At 49.2% G+C, this 24,666-nt stretch overlaps 1 protein-coding gene across 2 annotated transcripts in view; it reads right to left on the reverse strand.

The window, feature by feature from the left end:
• CAP2 (cyclase associated actin cytoskeleton regulatory protein 2) overlaps nt 1-24,666 on the reverse strand; it is a 1,372,251-nt gene that overhangs the window by 748,667 nt on the left and 598,918 nt on the right. For both annotated transcript variants that reach the window (XM_069613602.1, XM_069613603.1), the window contains 2 exons: nt 13,880-14,023; nt 12,353-12,438 (listed from right to left, as the gene is read on the reverse strand). In XM_069613602.1, coding sequence (XP_069469703.1) covers nt 12,353-12,438; nt 13,880-14,023 — 230 coding nt within the window. The remainder of the gene's footprint in view (nt 1-12,352; nt 12,439-13,879; nt 14,024-24,666) is intronic.

Below are 24,666 nucleotides of genomic sequence, written 5' to 3' on the forward strand. Positions count from 1 at the left end.
CTCAGGTATTTGATTATATGCTAACAAAGCAGCTTTTTCCTCAAGCATCTGCCTCAGAGCCAAGGAGTCCGCACTCGATCTTTGCCAAATAGCATTGTTTTTAAAGTTTTCCAGAATCAAGTTTACTTTGGTATCAAGAACTTCGAATAGTTTTGCAAGAGATGTTATAGCAATATTCATCATTTCTAACGTTATTATTGGAGATTTTTTCGAGAACGACTCTCTGGTCATAGCAGAGTTAGCTCGATCCGGCCTTCTTGGGGTCGGAGGTATAAATGAGATAGAGTTTTCAATTTCAATTTCAGAAGTACTTTGATTCTGAAATAAGGCAGGAGATTTGGAAAGATCAAGGCTAACATCCTTGGCCGAGAAGCATGAGTGCGACGAATAAAGATCAATTATAGCATCATCCACTTCATTGATGATGCTTTTTGATTTATCCAATATGTTTGGGGCTTTGCCTGTGCGGGCATTTTGCAATATCATAGTATCTGATAAGGAAATATTGCATGGTTGCTCACAGCCTTTATTACTGACATTAGCGTCTAATGCTGTAGGAGAGCTCATTAAAAGGTTGTTTATTAGCTAAGCATTCTTGATTAGCAAGTAGAGGTTGAGCCTCAACATTTGAGACGCTTAAATTGGCTAGTTCAGGCATTTTCGCCATCAAACGACTCACTGCTCTGAATCCGAAATCTCAGATGTCACCAGCCGGAGTATTGGAGCGGGTACGTTTTTTCCCAACTCGTTTTTCCGACTGAGGTCCTTTGGTAGTGGGGCGAACTGATTTCGGAGTTAGGAGAGGGTTAACTTTATGCAATGAATCACATAATGCACGTAGTCGTGAGGGACATGGCATGTCCGTGCGTAAGTTGTAAATCTTTCCCCTTTTATCAGTCATAATTAAGAATATGTTAGGAGCTATATGAGTAATGAATTATAATGTAAACAATTGTGCTATTATTTGTGTGCTGTTCACTAGTTCAAGCACAACTTAATAATTAGAAGGAAACCGAAGATATTTAACACATTAAAACACTTAAATCACATAATTATCAATAAATAACATAGCATAAGAGATTCTGGAATTTAAAAGAAAAGGAGAAAGAAAAATAATTTAATTTATAATAGCCCTCCCCGTACGCCCCGGCGCCGCGGCAAAGCGGGACTTTCAGGGGCTTCTACGGGTGCGCGAGCAGTGTTAAATAGGCACGCCCACTAAAGTTGGTTGCAATGCCTAAACAAAAGAAAACAAAGATGTAAATATCTTTTTGCAGCGGTATCAGCAATCTTTATCCTTCTTAAAGTCTTTTGTTCACCTTATGGAGGCTGTAGTTGAAAAAAGACGAAGATATCCAAAAGTTCAACAGGATCCAGAGAGCGTACCGCGGCAAAGCGGGACTTTCAGGGACTTCCACGGGTGCGCGTATACACAGTATATCACTGGTTCTCAAACTATAGGGCCCTTCGTTATATGGCCCTCTATAATAGGTTGGCACGCTTGTGCCATTTCTGGAACATTCGGTTCACTTAGCAGTATGTAAGATCAGACCCAGGTGCCAGGACATGGACTTGACTTCTCCTCCCCACCCATTTAGGCCAACGTCTCATCACACATGCTTTCCTTCTTGCAGATTGTCTTTGAACTTGGCCTTGCAGAGTATTCTTGGCTCTGGGAATATCAGGGAGTGCAAGCACGCACTATCATTGTTCTCGAACTCCATGCTCATCTCTATATCCATCCTTGGCTCACGTGACAGGAGACCACGATTTGGTCCATTTTGCAGCATTTAAATGTATTAAATGAATAAAACTTGGCACGTGTGGTGTTTTCTTTGCACCTTTACGAGGGAGGATTCAGCTTCTCACGTTCACCGCCTTCAAGAATGGATCACCAGTCTTGGCTGCTTCAACTTTGGTACGAGGCCAGACAGCCTCGCCATTCGCGTCCACGATCTCAGCTCATTCTTTGCTGCAACACAGTTCTCTGCCTTTCCTCTCCAAAGGTCCGTGCTTCCTAAATTCATGACACCGATGTCCAGCTTCTATACAATGGCGGTTTCGCCTGCAGTCTATTCACTACTTATAGCCAGCTTCTAGGATCACAGTCTACTTGCGTTACAGCATCTGTATAGTTATTAAACGGCTTGCATTTTCTGCAGTGTGTCAAACACGTGCAATCTTCTTTTCCAATATGAAAGTTTACTCGATTCTTAACTTCGTCATCAGTTTCTATAAGGTCCATGCATTTTCTTCAGCAAGTATTCTCAGGGCGTCACCAGCTCCTCTTTCGCTCTTTAATATTCCTTTGGGGAGTTCGTCCCTCAGATTGTCGTCTCTTCAGGGATACATTTGATAGGGTTTTCTCAGAGGGCACCTTCTTTCGAATATTCGCCGTGGTATAGTCCCAACTGCTGGTGTCAAGCATGGCACAATCCTAGGCTTCCAACATACAGGGGGTAGGGCGGCTGGGCTTCCTGCAGAGGCATGTAACTGCTCCTCTACATTATCCTTTTCTTAGGGCAGTAAGGAACAAGTTACTTACCTGTAACTGTTGTTCTCCAGCATGGGTCTGGCATGGATTCACATGCTCATGAATATTCCCCGTCGTCAGGCTGGGAATCCTCGGTAAAGAAAAAACCAGTATCAGTTTCGTTTCTGATCTGTCTTTCGTAGTAATAACCAATCACTGGTCTCTGCGTCATACTGACCACAGCCAATGACTGCCCTCTACCTAAGCACCACCTCTGGCAGCCATCTTCAGATTTGGAAGCACGTGAAGTGGCAGTATGACCAAGTGAAGAGCCGCAGAGGGGTAGGCGGGAGGGTTCGCATGTGAATCCATGCCAGACCCATGCTGGAGAACAACAGTTACAGGTAAGTAAATTGTTCCTTCTCCAGCATGGGGTCTGGCATGGATTCACATGCTCATGAATAAAGAATACATAGCAGTACACGCATGCACAACCACGGGAGGTGGCAAAGGCTCAACATTAAGCATTACATCAAACTCAACATTAAGCATCTTACCTCCTCACCAGGCTCACCTCAGGCGAACAGGTTGCGCAGCACTGCTTGGCCGACCCTGGACTCCTCCCTGGAATCCCGATCGACGCAGTAGAATTTCGTGAAGGTGTGCGTCGACCTCCACGTAGCAGCCCTGCATATGTCCAACAGGGGCACACCAGAAAGGAACGCCGTGGTAGCTGCGATCGCTCTGGTGGAATGGGCTCTCGGACGGCCAGGCAGCGGTTGGTTTGCCAACCGATGACAGTACATGATACAGCCGGAGAGCCATCTGGAAATGGAAGCCTTCGAGAGAGCCTTCCACTGATTGACAGGTCCAAAGTTCACAAAGAGTTGTGACGTCTTCCGAAAACACTTTGTGCGGTCCACGTAGAACTTCAGCGCTCTAGCCACATCCAGCGAGTGCAAAGTCCTCTCAGCCGGCGACGAAGGCGACGGGAAGAACACAGGCAACACCAAGGGTTCGTTGAGATGGAAGTCCGACGGTACCTTGGGCATGAAGGAGGGGTGCGTCCTGAGCACTACCCTCGTGTCGTGAAAAGTCAAGTACGGGGCCTTGCAGGAAAGGGCCTGGATCTCTCCCACCCGTCGTGCGGAGGTGATGGCCACAAGAAACGCTGTTTTCCACGACAGAAACTTCAACGAAGCCGAGTGCAGAGGCTCGAACGGAGGTCCCATGAGCTTGGTCAGCACCACGTTGAGCTCCCACACCGGGGCCGGCGCCTTCACCGGCGGGAACGATCTGAACAGTCCCTTCATGAACTCTTTCACCAGACGATGAGACCACAGGGACGTCCGGCCCGTGGTTCTGGTGTATCGGGAGATCGCAGCAAGATGAATCTTGATGGACGCGTGTGCCAGTCCAGCTTTGGCCAGCGTCAACAGGTACGGCAGTACCTGGGGAGCCGTAATCCGTAGAGGGTTAATCTTCTGTGCGTGGCACCAGACAGAGAACCTCTTCCATTTGTGTCCGTAGCATTTAAGAGTCGAGGACGCCCTGGCCTTTGCAAGAACCTCTTTGCAGTCGGCCGGTATGTCGTATCCTCCAAACTCTAGCGCTGCAGGAGCCAGGCCTGCAAGTTCAGCGATTTCGGGTCGTGGTGGAGGATGGCGCCTCCTTCCCTGGAGAGTAGATCCGCGTCCACCGGCAGCTTGATTGGCGGGGACGCTGACAAGTCCAGAAGGTCCGGGAACCATATCTGCCTCGGCCACGCAGGTGCGACGAGGATCATCCTGCACCGTGACCTCTTGAGCTGGTTGACGAGCCGGTTTAGCAGTGGCAAAGGAGGGAACGCGTAGAGGAACAGGCCCTCCCAGGGGAACGAGAAAGCATCGCCCATGCTCCTCGCCTGGGGAAACCTGCTGGCGAACCTCCGGCACTTGGAGTTCGTCGCCGTCGCGAACAGGTCGATCTGGGGTGTGCCCCACCGTCAGAAGAGGCGATCCACTAGATCATGCCGTAGTTCCCACTCGTGGCACGAGCGCAGCTCCCTGCTGAGTGAGTCGGCGATGGTGTTTTTTATCCCTGCCAGATGAAACGGCACCAGAAACATCCTTTGGGCGACTGCCCAATGCCACAGGTCCTGCGCCTCCTTGGACAGTGCTGGGGACCTGGTTCCGCCCTGTTTCCTGATGTAAAACATGGTGGTGGTGTTGTCGGTGAAGATCCTCACCACCTTGCCCTTGAGGGACGGAAGGAAGGACCTGAGGGCCCAGAACACTGCACGGAGCTCCAGGACGTTGATATAGAGGGACTTCTACGTCGGGAGCCAGAGGCCTCTCGCGTGCAGATTTTCGGTGTGCGCTCCCCACCCTTCCAGGGAGGCATCCGTGGTCACTGTCTCCTGGTGGTCTGGGGTCTGGAAGTCCATGCCCGCCGTCAGATGCGCGCGGGTGCCCCACCACCGGACCGCTCGGCGGAAACTCTCGTCGAGTGTGATCCTCTCCTCGAAGCCGCCCGTCGTTTGGATCCAGCGCGCCTCCAGGAACTCCTGCAACGGGCGCATCCGGAGCCTGCACATGGGAATGAGGTAGATGTAAGAAGACATCATTCCGAGGAGGGACTTGATGGACCTCACCTTGGCCGCGTCGGAAACCAACATCCGCTGTACCTTGCCCAGGATGGACCTGGTCCTTTCCTCCGACGGGGAGGCCAGAAGGGACACTGTGTCGAGCTTCGCTCCCAGAAACAGTGCGTTTTGCGCGGGTACCAGGTGGGACTTGGCGTAGTTCACGGAGAATCCCAGGTCCGTGAGAAGTTGGACGGTCCTTGCCGTGTGCTCCACGGCGAGCTCCCTCGTCTTGGCTCGGATGAGCCAGTCGTCCAGGTAGGGGTGGACGTGGATCCCCTCGCGGCGCAGTTGCGCCACCACCGGTGCAAGGCACTTGGTAAATACCCTGGGTGCCGACCGTAGTCCGAAGGGGAGGGCTTTGAACTGGTAGTGACGCCCTTGGACCACAAACCTGAGGAATTTTCGGTGCCCCTTTAGGATGGGAATGTGGAAGTAGGCATCCTCCAAATCCAACGACGACAGGAAGTCTCCTTCCTCCAGCTGCCCCAGGACGTGCTGGAGGGTGACCATCCGGAACTTCTGCGCCTTGATGAACTTGTTCAGACATCGCAGGTCTAGGATGGGGCGCCATCCTCCCGTCTTCTTCTTCACGAGGAAGTATCTCGAGTAAACTCCGGAGCCCCGAAGCCTCTTTGGGACGAGTTCGATGACGCCCTTCCTGAGCATCGCCTTTACCTCCAGGAGAAGCTGAGGGACGTGAAGCGCTTTCCTGGCCATGGGGGGGACGCGCGGGCACCTTCTTTGAAACTCGAGCGCGTGGCCCCGGGCTAAGGCGTCCAGCACCCAACGGTCGGTGGAGATGGACTCCCACACGCTGACGAAGCTCGCCAGCCGGCCTCCCACCGGGGTGCTTCGGTGGGGGCCCGACCCCACGGCCGGTTCAATCCTGTTTCGACGAGGCTTTGCCGCCTTGACCTCCTTGGCGACGACGGGGGGGTCCGCCAGACTTGCCTCGTCCTCTGTAGGCCTCCTGAGACGAATAGCGGGCCGCTTGACGGTAGGTGGAGAAACCGCCGCCGGAACCTTTGGAGGCGCCCTTGCCTCCGCTGCTCCGAAAGGGCGTCCGTCGTTGCTGCAGAACCCGAAGGGCCCGGGCCGTCTCAGTGTCCGCTTTAATGGCCTGAAGGGAATCGTCCACTGTTTTCCCAAACAGGTTGTTCCCATCGAACGGCATGTCCAGGACTCTGGTCTGTACGTCTTGACGGAAGTCCGTAGCCTTGAGCCATCCACGCCGCCTAAGGCACACGCCGTTGCCCAACTGGCGAAACCCAGTGTCGGCGATGTCCGTCGCAATAGTGATGGCGTGGTCCGACGCCACCTCGCCTTCCTGTAGGATCTCCAGGGCATCCGCCCTCTTGTCGTCCGGTAGGAAGTCCAGCAGGGGAGCCAGTTTGTATCATAGCTCCCTGTCGTAGCGGGCCACGATAGCCAAGGCGTTGGCCGCTTTAATCGTGGTCGCTGCAGACGAGATGACCCTGCGTCTCATAGCGTCCAATTTCTTTCCCTCGCCGTCCGGTGGGGAAGTCCATGTGGAGGCCGCACCCCCCCCCCCCCGCTTTCTTCCTGGCCGCCGCGGAGACGACGGAGTCCGGGGTAGGCTGCGCCCGGAGGCACAGGGGGGCCGCGTCCGGTACTTCTTCTCGTACCGGTCTCTTCTAGCTGGCGTCGTGGAAGGGTTCTTGAGGAGGGCAAGGCCCTCATCCCAAATGTCGTCCAGTAGAGGCACCACGAGGACCGTCTTCCTCTTGGCCTCGCGCCGTTGATAAAGGAATCCTTCCTTTTTCTTCTCCTCAGGGCAGAGTTGTAAAAGCTCGGATGCCCTGGCGATCATGGAGTGGAACGATCCAATCTCGTAAGGGCGGAGAAACCCTGGTGGGAGGTGACGATGGTAGATCCTCGTCGTATACCTCGTCGTCCGTACCCGTCGATGCCGTGTCAGTCCCCGTATCATCCCCTCGGGTGGACGGGGAGGAGGACTGGACGGGGCGCGACGGCTGAAAAGGAGGTGGAGGGTGAATCCTTCTTTTCTTGGGCGGGGGAGCACCAGAAGGTCCCGGTTCAGGATCCCCCGACGGGAGAGGTTCCTCCGTCGGCAACGGTAGTCTCGTCCTTATCTCTGAACATAAGGACTGTATAGCCAACAAAATGGCCGCCTAGTTGTCTTGTGGCACTGGCAGAGGGGAATCCGACGGGCGATCAGGAGCCCCGTCGGCACCCTCGACGATGTCGTCGTCACCTGCGTCGGGATCCATCCCGACGGGCCGGTCTTCTTCCACGCCAAGGCCGTGGCTTAAGACCTCAATCAGCTCTTCCTCTGAGGTTGAGGCCGAATCTACGACGACGCCCTGCCCCCCCTTTTTCTTCCCCGCCGGGGGTTTCACGGGGGTCCTAACGATGGGCAGAAAAGAGGACTCCCTCCGAGGTGGCAGGGAGACTCTGAGCCCCGAGGTCGCCACCACTGGTGTAGCCTCCACAGGCTGAGCCAGGGCCGCCGCGACAGTATCGATAGAGGGCTTGGCCGGATGGATTAAGGCCATCACCACCTTAGGTGCGCTCACCGCCTTATCCTTGAGGGGGGGGACACTGCCTCGCTCCCCCTCCGATGGGGCCTTCGAGCTCGACCGGGGCCTCTCCAGGAGCTTCGCCGGGTGCTCGCCCTTCCTCTTACCCGTCCCAGAGCGTTGGCTCGTGGCTGAAGGTGCCGGGGAGGGTGCGCCCTGCCTGGCGCCCGTAGAGCCCGACCGTTCGGCGCTCCCGGTGCCAGCGGACTCGCGGTGCTTGGCCTTGTGTTGGACCCCCGTCGCCGGGGCGTCCTCAAAGGTCTTAGAAGACCGCTCGGATTTCTTCCTCTTCTTCTCGCATGATGGGCTCTTCCCTTCCAGCCAGTTGGCGAGACGTTGGTGGCGGTCCTTCATGGTCCACTCCGACATATTGCCGCAAAACGCACAGTCCTTCTCCACGTACGTCTTGTCCTCATGTAAGCAGTAGAGACAAAAGGAGTGTTCGTCCTCCTTAAAGACGTTCTGCAGCTGGCATCCAGGGCAGATCCTGAACAGCTTTCCGGGCGTCGAGCTTCCCTTCTCCTGGGCCATGTCCGGGCCTGAGAAACTTCTGGAGTCCTCCAAAAGCGTAGCTCGACGAGATCTTCACCCTTGAGGGGCGCAGACGAATCCGACACGGGTCCCCGTTGATCGGATGGAGAGTCGGTGGAGCTTGAGGCTCTTTTGACCGAAAAAACTAAGTTTTTTGAGAAAAAATGTGAAAAAATAGCACTAACGCTCGAGAGCAATAGCACGAGGATCCCAACACATGAACGTGCGGTAAAAATCTGAAGATGGCTGCCAGAGGCGGTGCTTAGGTAGAGGGCAGTCATTGGCTGTGGTCAGTATGACACAGAGACCAGTGATTGGTTATTACTACGAAAGACAGATCAGAAACGAAACTGATACTGGTTTTTTCTTTACCGAGGATTCCCAGCCTGACGACGGGGAATATTCATGAGCATGTGAATCCATGCCAGACCCCATGCTGGAGAAACCCTGTTATTACGGTATCATGCAATAGCTGCCAGCCTGCTATTGCTACCTTGGTGTGGTACTTGCTCTTGGTTCATTTGATTTTCAAGTACCTGAAATTTCCCTGTATTGTGCATGTGTTTACCATATGGGAAATTAGCATTTGCACCAATTTAATTTGTGGTAACTTTGCATGCAAAATTAGTGTGTGCCAATTTCAAGTGTAGGAATGCATCCAAGGTAAATTAAACATGTTCAAAATATATGGATGCAGCAAGTTTCTTTTAGCAGTCTTTGCCCCGGCTGGGCCAAGACAGGGAAGGAGGTTGGAAGGGAGGGAAGGGCAGAGAAACGGAGGCTGCGAGCCACAGGACTTCATATGTAATCTGACTTAATTATTTATTCCAACAATATATTAATGTAAACAGTAAGCAAGTTAAGTGCACTCTCCACGTAAAAATGCATAAAGCAAGTCTCATCATCCGTGTTGGGGATCAGCAATGCCACTAGTTGCTTCTGGAGAAACCTGCTGCCCAGTTGTGTGGCTGTTTCACTTATCTGCTTCCCTTCCCGGCAGTTTAGCATCTCCTGTGATTTGGGGGGCAGGGAGGAGGCCCATAAGGCTTGGCAGCCGAGCCAAAGTGGAGGCGGGGAAGGTGTGCCACAGGCTGCCTTCCCAATTAGTTGGGTGGCCAAACCGTGTACTAGACTGCAAATCACCATCCCCCAAAACCTGTGTAGCCTTATCTGCCAAAGAAAGGAGAGGGCTTGGGTGCAAGCAATATGTTGGCATTAGGCACTTTCAAAAACTGAAAAGGATACTCTGCATGCTAACCATTATCCTGTGTTAAAAAGTGACGGGCTCACTGCCAAATGAACCCGAGGAGTGGTATAATGTGGAAGCTGTCAGCTTCCTCACTTTTGCATATTGTGTGAGCTATGTGCAATCACTATCTTCCAGTTTCCCATGTTTTCAAATTGTATTTAACTGAGGGGGAAATCAGTTAGAATGTCACTAAATGCTAGTAAGCAAAGTGAAATGAAGCTACTTCACTTCCCATATTTAGTTCCAAAATTGTCACCTTTTTTTGCCAAATCGGCATAATTGCCCATTAGTGGATCACTTGGGTCTAAACGTAAGCAGTCATCTGTGATATTTGTATCCGTTTGATCAATAGATGTAAATCCAATACGGATTTCTGAGTGGTCCCTTTACAAGGCCCAACCAACACCTACATAAGAAGTGGTACTTGGATCAAATAAAACTCTTGCAAATATTTTTGGGGTTTATTTGGCTCCAATTGCATAGTGGAGCACAGTTACTGGGCATGTAGAACATTGCAATAATATACTTCTCTCTGACTTTACAGAGTAAGATTATGCATCAAAATAGAACTTTAGTTCTGTATTGCGATGCTTTTTCGCCAAATACTTTTTGAGGGGATGAAATATGGTATTGCCACCATTGAGCATAGAATTTTGTTTTGTGATCATTTTTATTAAATGTATAAATACATTATTGAGAACACAATATATAAATCATATGCAATTTTAAGAGCCTTCAAATATTTAACATACATTTAGCATGTTTTAACATCAATAGAATGATGCATGTAAGAATTGATTGAGCTAGAAAGAGATGAACTAACCGGGTGTACGAACAAGACAAGAGGAGAGAGGGGAGAGATATTATGAGGAAGATATATAATATTATTGTAACCTGCAAGTTATTTTAGACAGACTGATTAAGATATTGAATGAAAATGTTCAATTTCTTATCAAACCTATGCAAACATGAAGTAGAAACAGATTGGCACTTTTCTAAAGGATGAACAGAACAAATGCAATTCCACCAAGCAGCATATGCAAGTTTGGTGGAGTATTTCCAATTGGGAGATGATAATATGGAATGCAACACTTATAAACAGGTTGAATAAACTTGGAGATTCAATCATTTGTAGGTAAGGATTTACAAAAGTACCAATCATGAGGTTACAGAGTGATAGTGGGTCTTGGAAAATAATTATTTTTTTGAAGACTGGACCTGCTCTCAAGCCAAATTATATGTAGATATTTACATTCATAAATTAGATGAACAAACTTTGCATTGGGTGAATGGCAAGACCAGCAATTAGCAGAGGAATTACTAGAGATTTTTGCAATTCTTGAAGGGGTAGTATAAGCACGGTGTAAAATGAAGTATAGTGTTTGAGTAAGGTTCGCTGCAACTGAGGAGTAGTAATATGATTTCCAAATGTCAGACCATAAATCTCGAGTATGGTGAAAGTTCCATTCTAGTTCCCGCTGTCTAATGATAATAGAGTTCGGCGAATTGGTGGTGTGATTATCATTAAAAAAAGTATAATTTGGCAGCTTTAGTGGAGGGTCTAGCTAGTAATGAAGTCAGAAGGGGAGATGGGGATTTTTGGGTTAGATTGAGTAAAGATTTGGTTAATGTGTTGATGAGTGATCAGAGAAAGTAGATGTCCGTTTCTAGGACATTGAATTGATGGCATAATTGTAAGAAAGGAATTTCTATATTATTATGAAATAGGTGTTGGATTAATTTGATACCAGAAGAGTACCATCTATTGAAAACATTAAAGTTGGAATTATTAGGGATGCTTTTGCAATACCAAAAGAAGATATCCTTTGTTTTAAATTGGGAATAAGAGTTAGACAGGAGTTTATTGAGAAGTCTGAAATGATGCCCCTCACCAATGATTGTAACTTAACTAATACTCCTTTGTTTGTTATGTCTTGGCAGCCCTCATCCATCAAATATCTTGGGCTTCATATTGCTAAAGATATTCACACTACAATCTCCATTAATACTAATCTAAAGATCGAGAGAGTCACTAAAATGGTTCCAGGTTGGTCACCTCTTTTCCCATCATAGTGGGGACGCATAGACTATAAAAATGATTAGCCCATCATCTTTTATTTTCTATCCACGATACCATCAACCATGCCAACCAGCTTCTTCAAAACAGTTGATTCTATTCTTTTAAAATTCTTATGGAATCAGAAAACCCCCAGAATCGCCATTTAATTTAATTTATTTTTATTTATTGCATTTGTTAATACGCCCAAAACTGGAGGTATCACGGCATAAGTTACAGGAGGGATGGGCTACTTGCTGGTTACATAGAAGGAAGATACACACTTAATACAATAGTAGACACAATATGAAGAAGACAAAACTCTTCTCTGCAAGACATATGTTGACACAATGTGAAAATGCCTATAAACATAACAATGTGAGGTAACACAAGTCAAAGGTTACAGTACTAGAGAAATATATATATATACAGCAGATAATCCAGCCATTAACAAACTTAGACTTTCTAAACCTGCAAGTGGAGACAAATTCCCCAACTTCTTAACCTATCATAAAGCGTTTATGCTAAAACAATTGACAACATTCTACGACTATGAAAATCACCTATACGATGCCCCTAGCTGGATCAACATTGAATCCAATATTATCGCTCCACTTTCCCTCACTCACTTTCTTTTAACACCCTCATGGCCTAACATCACTTCTTACAACTCTCTTCACTTTTTAAAATCCATATAGAATGGGTTTTTTTTATCCGCATGCAGGGTTTCAGCTCCATCCTCTCTGCAGCCACGTCCTCAAATTATTTTTGACACCAAAAAATTAAATCTGCACATGCATCAAACCAAAAAGAACAATATCCTCCAAAAACAATAGCCAAAAATAAATCAACTTACGAGTTTTTGTAGTCTTTCAAAACCCGGTTTGTATAAAAGGTGGCAGCGTCACTCATCTCCTTGACGTAGGGACCTGGTTTAGGGGACTAAAGAGAAAAACGTCATCACACGATAAGAATGGAGAGCAAAATAAACCAGATATCAAGACTCTGCTCTAGGCAGACATGGATTACAGGGTGTACTGAGACTTTAGCAGAATGGATTAGGCACTGCATGTCTCGCTCATAGCCCCCGGCACCAGGGAGCATGTCAACTCTCCCAAGACGATCTGCTTCGAGGAAGATTTCTTTTAGGTGATTATCTAGGCAATGTATATATGTACTTGTCTTAATAAATGGCAGATGGTTACTGTGTGGTTTGTCAATGGGATGATTCCCTTCTACACCATATTTCGAGCATTTGCAGGTTAGGTTTGGGCACGTAATGATGGTGGGATCCACTACTCCAGATGACTGAGTGATGCAACCTTAAAATTCTCACAAATTGATCTAGGGAATTGTGAGGCAGGACACTTGTTTGAAGAATTGTGCTTTGAACAGTTTCTAACACATCATCAAGTGTGCAGTAACTCAGATAAATGATCGGGATGAGTATCCTGGGAAATGGGAACAGACTTCAACAAATCTGCTGCTCTTGTGGTCTTCTTTGAATTCTGCAGTTGCTAGAAGTATGAGAATACATCACAACCACTTCAAATTCTTTAAACAACGGTGTCCACCCTCTAACAGCAATCCTCTTCAACCGTGAATTCACACAATTTTTATCGTCCTGCCACCTGCCCACTGGGGTGCAGCATTTTCATTTTTCCTGGTCTACACCATTAAAGCCATATGTGCTACTCTGCCCGTGATTGTTTGCGCATCTTTAACAGGACCTGAACTGTGAGGTTTATGTTTAGCTGTAAAAGTGCCCAGGTTCTCTTCTTGATTTTATCTCTGTCATCTTGACCCCCTGAATCCCTGGCACTCTGACATGCAACCTCACAAAACAATATATGATTGGATGTGGCATACAGCAGGGTGTTGGGGAGCAGAGTCAATATTAGCAGATGTATATAAACTAGTAAGCCAGGTATTTATTTTCATCTGCAATATGTCTGGACCCAAGTAAAGAGGAGCTAATGTTCAAAAACATATAGATTGTCACGGATAACCCAAGGCTCACTGCTCTCCATAAACCTTCATCTGAGAAAGTAATTAATTCCAAGGTATTACTGCAAGTTAAGGAACTTTAAATATGTTGTATGCACAATTGCAAATTTTGGCCTAATACATTCCTGTGCATCACATTGCATGTTTATTTACTGCCATGTGTGCGAATCAAATTGTATGCTAGTTCATATTGACAAATTGTACAATCGCTAAACACTAAGGAGTGCTAAATCAAAATCACAAAATATAGCCATGAATTTGAAATACACTGCAAGGTAGAGAAATCCCTATTTGCAAAGAACAGGATCCTTTCAAGGCTGACAAAATGTTCTAATCAGGCAATTTAAGCTTTTTTCCACCAACGTGCTGTACTCACCAATGCCACCCACCCTAAGGCAGGGATACTTTCACTGATGGCAGAAAGGTGGTTGAACATTTTGCTTCCACGGTTCTTCTCCCTGAACCCCTGGGTTTCATGGATCTTCTCAGATAATGGCTTAAGGAGCAAGGCAATTTCATTCTGTGAAGAGACAAAGAACACTTGTTAAATCTGGAAAAACAAGGGCACTGAGATAGAGCATACATTTATCATATGTAGCATCCATGGGACAAACCATTTCTACAATGATGTAAGTGTTCAATATCTTCTTTCAATGGAAATCTGGCAGGACCGTGCAAAGCGAACCATATTAGACAAACATTTTGACACAGGAAAACTGATTTTCTTTAATTCGGGTTGTGCTCGAAGTTCCCAATTCAAGTATGAACATGTCTTGTCAAACCACCAAATAGTAAAATCCATTGAAGTGTTTAGTAAGATCAACAAATGTACGTCAAACCTATGCATTGTGGATATTGTAAGGGTTGAAAGGAGGAGACGGACACACAGGTGGCATGATAGTTGCTAAATACTTTTATTCAGTGAAAATAAAGGAGGAAAACCCCAACTATCCCTAACTCGAAGATGGGTTTCCCTGCCTCAACTAATATTAAGGATGTCAGGATGTCCGTAACAAAAAGTCTACCATCCTGTGCCAAACCCTATTTCCTTCCCTTACACTTCTAACTAAAGATGAAGGGTTAATGAGTCTCTTTACTGTAGAAGAATGGCTCCTTTCTTCTGCAGAACAGACTACCATGCCAGTAGTCTGGAGTGACTATTTTCGGAGGGAATGACTCCCATCCCCAGGTTGCGATCCCTTTCAAAAGGCACCACACATAGTTCCAGATTGAAAAGTCTAAGCTCACAAAATAAGTACATTTCAACTCAAAACCTTGATGCCAGGATGACTTCCCTCCCCTTGACTCTTGCAATGGTCACAATACCAAAGGAATGACTCCCTTCCCTTGACCTTTCTCATGTTTCTCACAATGTCAAGAGAATGACTCCTGTTGCTTGGCTTTTAACATAATGTTCACAAAGGTGGAGGAAGGTCTCACTTTCCCTGGCCTTTCTTAGGCCTTTCTTTGCAGTTCAACAAAGGTGGCTTGATAGGCAGTCCTGGTATACTCCCCTGCTAGGTACGTCCTTGGGTCCCAGACCCCTTCTATTTGGTTTCTCTTGTTCGGGTCCCAGATCCCATTAATGTGGTTTTACTTGTTTCGGTTCCAGACCCCCTTCTATTTGGTTTCACTAGTTTGTGTCCCAGACCCTGTTATTGTAGTTTCTCTTGCCTGGGAACCAGACCCCCATTATTGTAGTTTATCTTGCTCGGGTCCCAGACCCCTTTACGGACCTAGGCAGCCCCTGTACCTTGTCATTGGGTTCCAGATCCGTCACCGGTCTCGGGCTTCTCCGAGTCTCCAGATGGCTTTTCTCAGCCTCTTAGGTTTGCGCTGCCGCTGGTGGCTCTGCCGCACTTCCGTGGAACCGGGCGGCGCATTGGCATTCGTCGGCGTCACACAGCGTTCACCAACGCCCGTTTCTCCTTCTGCTGGTCTCAGTCTGCCGGTCCTTGCAAGAGCAGGTAGGGACGTTGGGTTCCCACCGTCCACGTCCTAATCAGCGGCTTCTCTCCTAGCCGTCTTCGATGCTGGGCCTTTGCTTGCAGTGCCTCCGTGGAGGAACTGGCGTCGGATTGTCCTCCTTTCCTTTTTATTGCCAGTACCAGATATCTTGTTTAAGGGGACAAGACCACTCGTGTTGGTTTCGCGGGGCACACTGCATCCCCCTGCGTTTCTTCCTCGTCTCAGTATTAATGTTCTCATCTTCAACTGGTCTACATGTGCTCTTCTTCGTCCCAGTGCCTGTATATGACTCACATAAGAAGTAACCTACTCTTTCTCGTCACTGTACTTTTTATGTAGGCCAAGTTATCGATCCTACAGCAGTACATGGAAGTATGTGGGATTACGGGAACCAGCATGGGGTAGGAGGAAGAAGGTGGGGATGTATTTTGGGCATACTGCGTTCTTCCCGGACAGTGTTCCCTAGCCCCATAGAGGGATCTCTCCCCATGAGATCTACCCGCTGAGTATCACCCCCTGGGGGTCTATCGGGTAGTGGCCTCGCCTCCTTTGCAACATGAAAAGGGGCTCTGCCTAGATGAGAAGAGACATCCAAGGATTTGTCACAATATCCTTAAAAACATGACCGATGTAGATATTCAGTGGGATGAAGAGGTCAGAGTTACATGAATTTGAAACTTCCATCAATTTTCTCAGTTATAGCTTTCTCATTCATTGCTTCATTACATTACTCTCAAGTGTATCATTAACTAAAACAGAAATATCACGCTGGCAGACAATGAGATATGTATCCTAAATTCAGATCAAATCCCTCGATTGTCTCAAACCTAACTGAATAGTGCATACTTTTCAGCTGTGATGAAGCATCAATAGAATACCTGAAACAATATTAGGTTCAATAATTGTATTGGTAAATACAACAGGGAAGGAGAGATTCATTCCTAAAGGGCTTAGGGGTGTTGCACCTAAAATTTAAATGGGGCAATTGCACTCAAGTGTCAGAATAGGTTGCACTCAAATTCATGCAAGGGATTACCGAAAGGAACACCTGTACTTGCCAGGATTCATAGTCTATTCTAACATAGTCCCAGGATATAGCAAGCAGGATTCTTCAGTTCTACAACTGACAGACATTACGTACCCCCTTGCAAGAGGATATTACCATAACAAACTAATACCAGTAAGTATTGTGTGCCCCTTTGCACAGGGTTTTTTCAGGTTGTGATATTCTCACCCATGAGTGGCCCACCTGGGCCCTTGGTTTCTGCTGCCTTCCAGTGTACGAGTTGAAGCCCTGAGCAAGCTAGTTTAGTTCCTTATGCCTTCCTTCTAGGTCCTCGCCATTGCCTGAAATACAGCCATCAACAACATGCTGGCAATTTTCTCTCTCCAGTATCCCTCCTCTGTTCCTCCGTCTCAAGATGAGCTCCTGCATGGGTCTTCTGGATAGCTGGATTGTTTAAAATTAGACATGATAGGTGTTTCAATATCCTCCCTCTATTTGGGAGTGGGGATTGGACAGGGTTTAACCCACAATTAGGTTTACAGGTGAATGATGATGCTCATGTTTCCCAGCTAGGATGTATTATTTTACATTTTTCAGTAATTGCTGTTACTTATCTTCGTTACTGCGACAGGTAAAGGAGCGTTGACAATCCCAAACCGCCATTTTGAAGCCAGGTGAATGTATAGTTGGATCCATGTAGCTCCAAATAGTGCTGCCTGAGTTGAACAACATAGCTTTCTCTCTTTTGGTATCTGATGTAGTCTTGAAGCATGAGAATATTGTCAACAGGGTTTGAGGCCAGGACATAGTTGTTTTACACATGAGAAAGAGGAGACATTAGGCAAAAAAAAGTCTACTTTAGCAGTGCTCAGTTTAGTTTATTTTCTCAGTTCGCTGCTAGGCTTTGAGTAAATATATTGGGCTAGCTCTGGTCCCTATGGAGGGAGGGCGTGGGGGGGGGTGTGGACGGTGTAGCTGGCATTTGTCTTTAAACACTAAAGTTATGACCTCCAATACATAAAGGCTACTGTGTTCCTTGCGTGAGATGGACAACGCTAGTTTGTAGAGTTTGGAATTCTGTTTTAAGGTGACCGGTCCTGTTTCTTCCCACCTCAAGACTAGTTTCACTCCCCTAGTACCATGGATGTGAGGGGAAGATTTATAAATGTATTGCCTGGCTGAGGAGCCTATATGCAGGATGCAGGAGTCAGAGGACAGCCTGAAGGGATATTGAGGCACCCTCACATAAATGTCCCCTAGATGTTCTATCAGCAAGTCTCTGGCTATCCCCATCAACACTCTCTTTCTCCTACCCATAGGTCCTCTGTGACTGGCAATTGCACTGTGAGGCAAACTCTGAAATTCTCTTCCAAATAGGATCTGCAGCAACCAACACAACCTTGCAATCCAAACAATCTGATTATTCCCACCTTTTGGCAGTAAGACATCAGTAGTCAGATTACTTTGTAATCCAAACCCCCCCCCCTCCCCCGACAGCCTCTCAGACAACTCCCCTAGAACAGCGTAATATTTTACTAGCTGAAATTGTCAATCACACACAAACCTGCAGTGACACACTTGCAGCTCCAGAACTTCACACAGGACAGCGTCTACTTACATAGAGTGTACCTTAACCTTGTATCTCCACATGCCCAGCTCATCGCTATTAGGTTCTTGACACCTCAGCCTCATTCGAGCACAGATAAAACGGAGCTGCAAACATCTTGCAGCCCGATCAGAGCACACCGCTGGCACTTATGTATGACACAAGACATAATCCACATAGAACACACTCCAACCTCACACTTCAAACCATGCAGCCAGGTAAGTACCGCAATTTCCTTGGTTATTCCTACATAACTATGAGTTCACACCAGTGATAGATGCACAAATAGCATATTTGGCTACACAAATGCAATCAACATAACATAATAGCCTGATAACAGTAGAGATGCTGATAATGAAAATACATAACTTTGATATTGGTACCCCAAATCATGATAAATATAATAAGTGAGATTACGGCACCTATTGACTTTGGTAGAAGTGGTGAATGAACAAGACCAATAAAAATCTTGGCGAAGGCAAGATAGGGCTTTGTCCTAGCCACAACGTGATTTAATTTTTTTTATTAACAAGTTGAGCACATATTTAAGGGACTTATAACTGGATGTTCCATTAGTAACGGCCAGGAGACCCTGACTTGTGGTTTACAGATGAGCCATGCTCCTAAAACAAACTGCATTATCACTTAGAGGTCTACTAGAGGTCAATGTAAGATAGTGTCAAATTAGCGATTGTTCAGCAATGCAACAAAGCTGATCGTCATACAAAAATACAACAGGTGAAAAAAAGGTCAGCTTAAAATATTTATTTGGGTGCGCGGTTTAGATAATTTAGCTTGGTCCCCCAGCATTAGAAAAAGCAAATCTACCTCTTATGTGGAGAGGTGTGATAGCTCAGGGGCAACACATTTGTCTTGGAAGCAAGACAATGCAGCGCAACACACGTTTTGAATCCATCCCTGCGCTTAGAAACCAATAAAAGAACAATTATAAAATGATAATGTACAATACACATGCCCATTTTCGATTCAACACTATGTTTGGGAAAAATGCTATATTAGAAGCCATTGAAGTAATAGAAGTAAAAGCGGCCTCTACAGCCACATGTGCAGCCATGAATTGAAAGAACAAGTTACTTTCTTACCTGGTAACGTTCTTTCGATGGGATGGTCCGACGACGTATTCCATATCTATGACAGTAATCACCACAGCTGTGCTGCTTCGGAAACTTTTTCGGCGTCTGCGTCCTGCGTCGATGACGTCGATGCGCCGCCGTCGAGGACCTCCTCCGACGTCCGACGTCATCCGATGTGATAAGTAGGACGCACGACGCCAGTAGCCTCAGTTGTAGTTTTTTCCCCCCAGAACGTGTGACATTAGTCAACTGCCAGTCCGACACAAAGCCTTGCGGAACGTAAGCTGCAATCGCAACAGAAATTCTGCAGCGGGGAAGGCAGGGCGGGAGCGATATGGAATACGTCGTCGGACCATCCCATCGAAAGAACGTTACCAGGTAAGAAAGTAACTTGTTCTTCGAGGGGATTGGGTCCTCCGACGTATTCCATATCTATGACAGACTCCCAAAGCAGTACCAAATCAAGGAGGAGGGAAAGAATTTAGAAACAAAATTTAGAATAGCCAATCAAATAGCAGAGCAAAGGACCGCCTTGCCAAAGGCCAGATCCTGCCCTCTGATGGAATCGAGGGAATAATGCCGCACAAATGTATGCACTGAAGCCCAGGTGGCAGCATCACAGATGTTGCGAATAGGAACACCCCTCTGCAGGGCAGTAGATGCAGCCAAGCCCCTGGTAGAATGGGCCCGCAAGCCAGCCGGTGGGTCCTTGCCCGCCAAGCGGTAACACTCCGAGATGGCCAAAATAATCCAGCGGGACAAAGTCTGTTTCGTCACAGCTTGCCCCAAGCGCTTACCAGCGTAACCAATAAAGAGTTGATCGTCCACTCTGACCCGGGACATGCGAGAAACATAAAAGCTCAAAGCTCTCCTAGGATCAAGCCTATGGAGCCTCTCCTCTTCCTTACCAGGATGCGGAGGAGGATAGAATGCCGGAAGAACAATCTTCTGGGCCAAATGAAATTCCGTCACTACCTTTGGAAGAAAAGAAGGACGAACTCGAAGGACAACCCTGTCCTTGTGAAATACAGTGAAGGGTGGCTTAACAGAAAGTGCCTGTAACTCACTCACTCTGCGAGCGGAAGTAACCGCAACTAAAAACACAGTTTTCAAAGTCAACAGCCTCAAAGGGCAAGAATGCAAAGGCTCAAACGGAGCACCCATAAGAAACCTAAGAACAAGGTTCAAATCCCAACCGGGCACCAGGAAAGGCGACGGAGGGAACACATTAGTGAGCCCTTTCAGAAACTGTGAAATTAAAGGGATTTTAAAGTAAGAACATTCTTCAGATGAGCGCTTAAAGATGGACAGCGCCGCCAGGTAACCCTTAACGGTACCCACTTGCAAGCCCCTGTGGGCCAAAGAAAGCAAAAAGGACAGAACCATGGGGATGTCACATGCAAAAGGATCCACATTCTGAACTCTGCACCAGTCGCAGAACTTACGCCAACGGCAACGGTACAGAGACTTAGTTGCGGGCCTTCGGGCCGAAAGCAACACCTCCATCACGTCTTCAGGGAGGTCCCAATCCTTATACCTCAACCTTTCAGAAGCCAAGCGTGAAGGTTGAGGGATCCGACCTCTGGATGGAGAACCTGACCCCCCTCCCGTGAGAGCAGATCGTCTCGGTAGGGAAGACGACGTGGAGGGCAGATGGACAAGTCGAGAAGGTCCGGGTACCACGTCCTCCGAGCCCACGCCGGAGCAATGAGGATCATCCGGGAACCGAACTTCCGTAACCTCCGCAGCACTTGCGGGATGACGGGGACTGGAGGAAACGCGTACAGCAGCGGGAACGACCACTCCACCACGAACGCGTCTCCTAAGGCTCCTTTTGGAGGAAATTCCCGCGAGCAAAACCTTTCGCACTTCCGGTTGACACTGGAGGCAAAGAGATCCACTTGAGGGGTCCCCCAAAGGGCGAAGATCTCCAGGAGAATCTCCTGAGCCAACTCCCACTCGTGAGAGATCGTGCTCTGCCTGCTCAGAGCGTCCGCCGTCACGTTCTCGACTCCGGCCAGATGAACTGCCGAGATCGAAACTTCCTGCTGGATGGCCCAGAACTCGAGCTGCATCGCCTCCCTGCACAGAGGAAGTGACCCTGCCCCCCCCTTTTTGTTGAGGTAGTGCATGGCCACTGTGTTGTCCGTCAGGATCAGGACATTCTTTCCTCGCACAGTCGGCAGAAAAGCCCTCAGGGCTAGCCTGACGGCCCTCAGCTCCAACAGATTGATATGGAGTCTGGACTCCGACGGAGACCAACGACCGCTGACTGTCAGCCCGTTGGCATGAGCTCCCCATCCCGTGAGGGATGCATCCGACACGATCGTCACCTCCGGCCAGGGAAGCCAAAACGGAGCCCCCTTCATCAAGTTGCCTTCGACGGCCCACCACAGAAGGTCCCGGGCGACCGAGGGCGGCACCTGAATCGGGTCCGACATCCTGCCGGAGGACTGCGACCATTGCATCTTGAGTGCCCACTGCAAAGATCTCATTCGCAGGCGAGCCTCTGGCACCAGAAGAATGCAGGATGCCATGAGGCCGAGCAACCTCAAGAACTCGAACGCTGGGAGCGTCTGGGCATGCTGAAACTTGCGCACCATCTGCTGAATGTGAAGAGCCCTCACCTGGGGAGGAAAACACTGCCCCAGGGAAGTGTCGAGCACTGCTCCGATGTACTGGAGCCTCTGCGTTGGCGTCAAATGGGACTTCTTTAAATTGAGGGAGAAGCCCAGCCTGTGAAGGGAGTGGCAGGCGACGGACAGATGATCCAGGACCTGCTCGGGAGAGCACCCCCTGATCAACCAATCGTCCAGGTAGGGGTAGACGTGAATCCCCCCTTGCCGGAGATGCGCTGCCACCACCACCATGAGCTTGGTGAAAACCCTCGGGGCGGAGGTCAAACCGAACGGCAGGACCCGAAACTGAAAGTGCGAGTCGCCAACCGCGAACCTCAGGTACTTCTTGTGCTTGGGATGGATCGGCACATGGAAGTAAGCATCCTTGAGGTCGAGTGACACCAACCAGTCCTGAAGCTGAAGGGCCTGGAGGACTTGAGAGAGAGTAACCATCTTGAACTTGTCCTTCCTGAGGAGTTTGTTCAAACCGCGCAAGTCCATGATGGGTCTCAATCCCCCGTCTTTCTTGGAAATCAAAAAATAAGGGGAATACCATCCCTTGTTCCTCTCCGCTACAGGCACCAGTTCTACGGCACCTTTCTCCAGCAGGGCTTGAATTTCCTGCGCAAGGAGCGGATCCGGACACTTCAAAGAGAGGTTCCCCGGTGGATTGTCGCGAGGCCTGTGCCGAAAGGGAAGACAGTAGCCGTGGGTTATGATCTCCAGAACCCACACATCTGAAGTAATGGCACGCCACTCTACAAGATGCTGCGCCAGCCTTCCCCCAACCGGCGAACCATGGGACATGACCTCATGACTGAGTAGGAGCGGCTGCGGCGTTACCTGAGGGCAAAGAGGCAACTGCCCGAGCGGCCTTGGCACCACGGGTACCTTGTCGTCCACCTCTGGTACCCCTGCGTTGGCCCCTTTGACTGCCAGCTCCTCTCGCTCTACCAAAGGACGAGTAATAGCGAAAGGAGCCACCCCTCCACTGCTGTCCCCTAGGACGAAAAGGCGGAGGTTGGCGAACTGCAGCGCCCAACGACTTCGCTGCAGCTTTTGAGGTCTGCAACCTCTCAAGGCTCTCGTCAGCCTTGCTGCCAAAAAGATGTTCACCATCAAAGGGCATGTTGAGGAGCCGCGACTGCACATCAGGAGCAAACCCCGACTTCCGCAACCACGCAAACCTGCGTATCACGGTGCTCGCCGCCATGGACCTACTGACGCATTCAGCTAAGTCCAAACCCGACTGAACGGACTCACACATGGCATCCTTACCATCCTGGACCAAAGCAAGGAAACCATCCCGTTCGTCCCCTTCGGGAATATGTTCAGCCGCTAACGCAACACAGTTCCACAGAGTGTGCGTGAAACGCGACAAGGCACAAATGGAGTTGGCCGCCTGAAGCGCCATACCACCAGAAGAAAACACCTTCTTCGCCCAGCCATCAAAACGTTTGTCGTCCCTATCAGGAGGGATGGTAGGGTACGACGCCTGCTTTGCCGGGGCCGTGGCCGCCTGCACCACCAAACTTTACGGAGTGGGGTGCCTGGTCAAGTAGCAGGGGTCGCCACTGGCTGGACGGTATTTCCGCGACAAGGATCTGCCCACTGCCGGGAGACTCTCCGGAGCAGTCCAAGCCGCCGCCACCCTACGCTGTAAAGCCATATGGAATGGCAGTACCGGGTCAGTTGGGGGACCAACATCAAGGATGTCCGTCAGATCATCCTGCACAAACTCCCCTGGGGGAGCAGACCATCCCAGATACTCAGACACCCTAGCCATAAGGCGCCGGTATGAGGAATCGGCATGGGAGCCAGGCTCAGGCCGACCAAATTCCACCTCCGGAGAGGTGTCCAGACCACTAGCATCATGCAGCGACTGCCTCAAATCGTCAAATTGACTATGGCCCGAGACAATGTCATCCGGCACCTGATCAGGAACCAGGCCAACCGAATCCTCATCCGCCTCCGAAATATAATCCAAGTGGTGGAAAGGCACCTGAGAGTGCCTGCTCTTAGCCAGAGCCTTCCTAGGGGGTACACCCGAGACACGGGGCACCTCCGACACGAAAGGCGTCGATAGCGTCGAGCGAATCGGCGCCGCCGTCGAGAAAACCGGCAACGGCGCCAAGAGGATCGGCGTCGACGTCGAGGAAATCGGCGTCGACGTCAGATGCAGCGCCTCCAATATCGGCGGCGTCGACACAGCCCTCGAAGCCGGAGCCCCGAGCGTGTCCCTCGACGACCTGAACGTCGACGGCTTCGACGACTTCCTCGGAGCCGGAGCTTCGAGAAAGCCTGTCGACGCCCTCGACGCCTCAGACGTCGATGTCTTCCTCGAAGACATCACAGGTGCACACGGTCTCGATCGCGTCGAGGACCGGGACCTGGAACGGGTACGGCGAGAACGAGCCTCCTTGTCCGAACGGGACCTCTCCCGTGACTCGTGCCGACCACTCTTGCGAGCGGCGTCTCTCGACCTCACACGGCCGACCCCACTCGGGGGCGCGGACGGTTGAGTACCCTGCGACTCAAGAATCGCCAACATTTTCTTCCCGAAGGAAGCCCATTCCTCCGGCGTCGCACGGCTGGTGGGATAACCGACGTGCCGGGCAGAGTCCTCGGAAGAGGACCTGGAAGGCGACCGGTGACGGCGCTTCCGAGAACGCCTCGAAGAGGCAGAGGAGTGGCGAGACCGACTCCTAGAAGAAGACCGACGAGACTTCCGACGATGACGCGGAGAGTCACCCCTCGAATCATCCGTCGAAAGCCCCGCCGACTTCGACTTCCGGGGCTTGGACACCCGACCTACCGACAATTTCTTCTTACGTTCGCGTAAGGCCTTGGAAGTGAGCGACAGGCAGTCGA

The sequence above is a fragment of the Ambystoma mexicanum genome, chromosome 5p (assembly GCF_040938575.1).
Source record: "Ambystoma mexicanum isolate Mex_15411 chromosome 5p, UKY_AmexF1_1, whole genome shotgun sequence".
NCBI classification, from domain to species: domain Eukaryota; kingdom Metazoa; phylum Chordata; class Amphibia; order Caudata; family Ambystomatidae; genus Ambystoma; species Ambystoma mexicanum.